Genomic DNA, 4,844 nt, shown 5'->3' with positions numbered 1-4,844 from the left:
AATATTAAAAATTACATTAATGTTTAAAAATTGTCTTTTTAACAAAGGAAAAGATTTTATTTTCCCAAAGTTCTTACTCATCGTCAGTAGATGTATCCTCTGCTGCTATATCCAAAATTTCATTGTCCTTTACTGATACCTTTAACACACGTTATTGTTCAAATGTTAAATGTCAAATATTATATAACAATCATATGCGAAAATCTGCTGGACAGAATATCTCTGGCTTTTAGTAGATCCTGTTATAAGTATACCTATGTTGGACTTGAGATCATTACTGAATCCAGTTACATAAAAGAACTCAAAGATAACTTTTTCCTGTTACATGTCTCTGAGAAATTTTTATCAGCTTCTACTTCTAACATCATTGGCATAATAAAAAATTTATTAAAACGATTATTTATTTCTAATAAATGTAATAAATAATAAACTGTATATCTTAACTTCTCCAGGAATATTGGCACATACATATAGTACGTTTAGTTCTTTATTCGAATATGATTTTCTAAGATATAAAAAAGCGTTACTATGTGTAACAAATGACAGATAGACGTGAACGCAAATGCATTTACACAGGCGCATTTAGGGATGCGCCTGGGGAAGCAAAGGTAGTCGCGTATTCCATCAAAAAATGGAACGAAAGAATAAGAAGAAATTCTTTTATTGGTGTTTTATTATTGCGTTCAACTAATTCCTTTTGTCAAATTGTCTCATGATTTACCTCCGCATTGGCGACCCTAATGTAATAACTAAATGATTTACCAAGAATCCAATGTATAGCTGAAGATAATCCGATAAATAGTTATCATCGCTGAAAAATGCGTTTTCTCTAAATGTATAATGAAATTAATTGTACTGCATAAAAAATATTTACCTCTAATATTCCAGTTGAAAAGACGTAAGTTGACATTACTAAAGCAGCAAAAAGTCCAGCAAAAATTTGATTTCTTCTTTTATTAGGAAACTCATTTTCTGAGTATCTCCTCATATCCCGTACATTTTCTTTAGTCTTATATTCTCGACATTCATCCTTAAAGTATCTTTCCGATATGCGTGATATGTATTGTACTAAATTTGTACAAGCTTTCAAATGATTTTGTAAAGCTGGATTTGGTAAAGGAGCTTTAAGCAATGGTGCCAAATAAGAATATATAATAGCATCCAATACAGTCGGTTCTGTACCCAGAAAATAGTCTAAATCTCCAAGACTTGTAGATAGTAGTGTCAAACATTTCTGTGCTTCTGAGTACACCTGTTAGATTCATTTAATGTTATTGAAGTATCTTTATAATATAACCATTCGGCACAAGTGCCTTAATACTTTATTATAGTAAATAAGAAAAAAACATCAATTGGTATATAAAAAAATATATAGTTCTATTTAAAAAAATAGAGGTGACCTTGAAATTTTTGAAATACTTCCACTTTCGGAACAGAGATATACACAACACGATGCACTATTCGAAACCATTTAATTTTGACTAATGAAATTTTTTTCTACCTTCTATCGTTTTAAAGGTGTGGCTTGGCCCAGTTGCATGGGACTCCCTGTATACATTCGCAAATATAGTGAATATGAACGTTGGTTTAACAAATTTCACGATGGAAATTTTGAACAGAATCACTTTAAAAACGAATTCAATGACCTACAACAAGTCTTTCAAGGTCACAAAAGGAATTACAAACAAAATTTTCGGTGCGACTGCGAATTTAATGTTCTGTTTAATAAGTTATTGGCCCAGTATACGCAAATTAGTCGTTTACTGTTGAGTCGAATTATTGGCACGTATTAAGGAGATCAATTAAAATGCACGAGGAGTACTGAAATGAGAATCAAATTACTGGCTAGAGTTAATTACGAATCATAGATGATCCACATGAGGACAATTTTATAAAAGAAGAAATAATGAAAATATATGGGTAGTACTAACTATAAGAGATAAAAACTAAAACGATATGAAACAAACGAAAAATATCAGAAATAAAGAACATACGTGATTACTTCATTCAACATTAATATTAAAGTAACTGATTTTTACCAAGTCAAATTATCAATTACCTTGTTTTCCATGACAGTTATATCATCTTTGACAGAATACAAAGTTTCAAACATAACATGAGCTTGCCGTTCAAATTTTCCTGGGTAATACAAGTTTAATGGGAAGGGCAATGCTCGATAATACCAAGGTCTTATTAAATCATTTACATTTCTTTCATCTAACCACCTGAAAATATTAACATTCCAATTTTAATTTTATATCATACAATACAGGGCGTTCCGTACAATTGAGCTAGGCTATAGTTCCGTTATAAAATATTAACTTAACCCTGAATTTTTCCTCCCCACTACTTTTCCCCAATACTTCCATTAAAAATTTATTGTGACCTGAAGTGACCTTCGTTTGGTAAAAGAGGGATTCACAAAATCTAAAATTTCATGGAAGTCGAAATTTATGATTTTCGAATGCGTTTTTACGAATTAAACACGAATTTATTACAAACCTATTGTATTTTATATTTGTGTTACAATACCTTTCTACCAAAATACAAAATAATACAAAATCTACGTACCAAATGAATTGTAGGGCTGGAAATAATTTTTCCTTTAACATTGTATCATAAGCCAAAACTTTTGCGCATTGTTTTCCATTTAATTGGTATTCCGCGTTATAATTTTGTTGCCTGAAATATTCTATTATAGCTTTGGCTGTATCGAACGTACCAATACTACTTTTTAATACGGGCAATTTGCCATTAGGTGTTTTGAATGGATTACCAGAAGTATTTACTTTTAAAGGTATACCATTAATTTTAGCATAAACCTATAAAAGAAATAAATGCTTAGCAACGAAAACGAAAAGTAGCCATTCGGCGTGATTACTATTTTTAAATAATATGATCATATTTCTAGTCGTTTACAAGAGTCTCAATCAATGTTTGTGAATTGTATGGGTACTTGCGGACGAAACAATACTACAGTATATGTACGCTGTTTGTGAAAAGTCACAGTGTGTGTACTTATAAATTATTTATTTAAGTACGTTTGTGAATTTCAAGGGGTAGACAAGATTAATGTTTAATCGAAAATTTTCTTCATAAAGTGCTGCAAGATTATTTACGATGACGAACATTGTAGGTTTCCGTTCTATGACTTCTAAGAGATAAGCTAGAAATCATGCTGCATTAATTTTGTGATTGAATATTGAACCTCCCTTGCTGAACTATCCTACATTCGCTGATGTCGGATGAATCGTTGACACTAATTGTCCAGACTAATTTTTAATTGTTATTAACTTAAAAATAAAACTGAGCTTGAAATTTTTTATTCTTGATTTTTGTCTTATTCTGTTATCTAGAATCACTCCATAAATTTTCTCACATCTGTTGCTGTACACCCCACATAGACGCAAAAAATAATACGAATCAGGAAAAGCAGTAATACGAAAAATGAAATAAGTAGTTAATGTTAAACACTGCTATGATAAAAAATAATAATATAAAACCTAAATACTTTCATCAGAAATATTCTTATAATAAAAATCATAAAAATGGTAATGTAATGTAATAAAAAAATATTAACATTAAAACTGAAAAGAAACAAAATATGAATTAGTAGATAGTATCATCTACAACATGATTTTAGTCTCTTATAAGTTATCAATAAAAATGTCACTAAAAAATGTAACATACTTTATAAACTAAATTCTTTTTACTGTACAAATTTTTAAACTTTTAATTTTTAATTTTTTCTAAAACAATATGTGCTAAACTTTGAACACATTTTCCCAGAGTTATAGTAATTTAATTCTTTTTATATAAGTACATGCAAAAACCTTTTACATAATTTTATAAGATAGTTTATGTAGTATATTAAACTTAACACTAGTATGTTAAATGTCAATAATGATATGAACAAAATAAATTAGAATTGAACTCATTCAATAATGAAGAAATGAACATTGTATGTATACTTTTAATAATGTCTAACAAACATTTAAATATCAAAATATTATTTTATATAATCATTAGGACTAAGCAATAAAACCATACATTTAACTTAAAATACTTATTCGAATACTTTTAATTACTAACACAATAGATGCAATTAAACATAAATTACCAATTATTGAACATTAAAGAAATTGAATGTATCCTATGTCACAATGAAATTGTATGTCAATATAAATGATTTATATTTGTTTGTATATATCTTAATGCAAAATGAAAAAGTTAATATTAATATAAAAGCCTACTTTTATTTGGTGACAAGGAAATTAATTATTCAAAGTCTTTGTGTCATACAATAATGACACCAAACGTATATTTAATTTTATCAAATAATATTTACATATAATCGTTATTTAAAAATTTGTATCTTAATTAAAACAAACACTTATGCTTATATAAAGATATAGTTTAATATTTTAAAAGTAATAAATCTTATTTAAATGTTTCATTAAAAATATTAATCATCAAAAATTAAAACATTCCGTGATTCCTAACGCTTGTGACAATGTACATAATCATAACCTGTATACAAATTACATACCAAAACTTGCAAACATTCCACGTCAACCGATGGTAAACCCCAATCGCCTTTCCACACATTTAATTCAAGAATGTCCATTTTACCAAAAACTAAAAAGTGTTAAATTAGTATTACTTAGAATTCTTTTCTAAATTAAACCACAGAACTTCACGTGCTACGTCTCACCGCATAGTAAACAAAAATTGTTCGTAGTTTCAAACCGGATATGTGGTTTACTGATTACTAAATGTAAAATTTAGAAATGTAAAAAACATTTTTTATTGATATACTTTTATATATGTTAGGTATTGTATAT

The 4,844-nt window shown here is 28.1% G+C and overlaps 1 protein-coding gene across 1 annotated transcript; it reads right to left on the bottom strand.

Moving 5' to 3' along the window:
* Positions 1–727: 727 nt before the first annotated feature.
* LOC108571976 (metaxin-1) lies at positions 728–4,627 on the bottom strand. The gene is made up of 5 exons (XM_017934144.1): positions 4,550–4,627; positions 2,572–2,822; positions 2,060–2,225; positions 875–1,252; positions 728–811 (listed from the first exon to the last, which is right to left on the bottom strand). Exons 1-5 carry the CDS (start codon positions 4,625–4,627, stop codon positions 806–808), a joined length of 879 nt encoding a protein of 292 aa, XP_017789633.1. The 3' UTR covers positions 728–805.
* Between the last annotated feature and the right edge of the window lie 217 nt (positions 4,628–4,844).

This window comes from Habropoda laboriosa, unplaced genomic scaffold, assembly GCF_001263275.1.
Source record: "Habropoda laboriosa isolate 0110345459 unplaced genomic scaffold, ASM126327v1 scaffold67, whole genome shotgun sequence".
In the NCBI taxonomy this organism is placed as follows: Eukaryota; Metazoa; Arthropoda; class Insecta; order Hymenoptera; family Apidae; genus Habropoda; species Habropoda laboriosa.
The sequence above is the reverse complement of the archived record's forward strand: the minus strand, read 5'-3'. Positions and strand labels throughout refer to the sequence as shown.

Bases quoted from the DNA above. Each gene is read 5' to 3' on its own strand.
- LOC108571976 (XM_017934144.1), bottom strand. From the start codon at position 4,627: ATGGACATTCTTGAATTAAATGTGTGGAAAGGCGATTGGGGTTTACCA. The intron at 2,823-4,549 runs GTATGTAATTTG...TTTCTTTTATAG, and splicing joins TGGAATGTTTGCAAGTTTTG to GTTTATGCTAAAATTAATGG. The intron at 2,226-2,571 runs GTACGTAGATTT...TAATATTTTCAG, and splicing joins CCAGCCCTACAATTCATTTG to GTGGTTAGATGAAAGAAATG.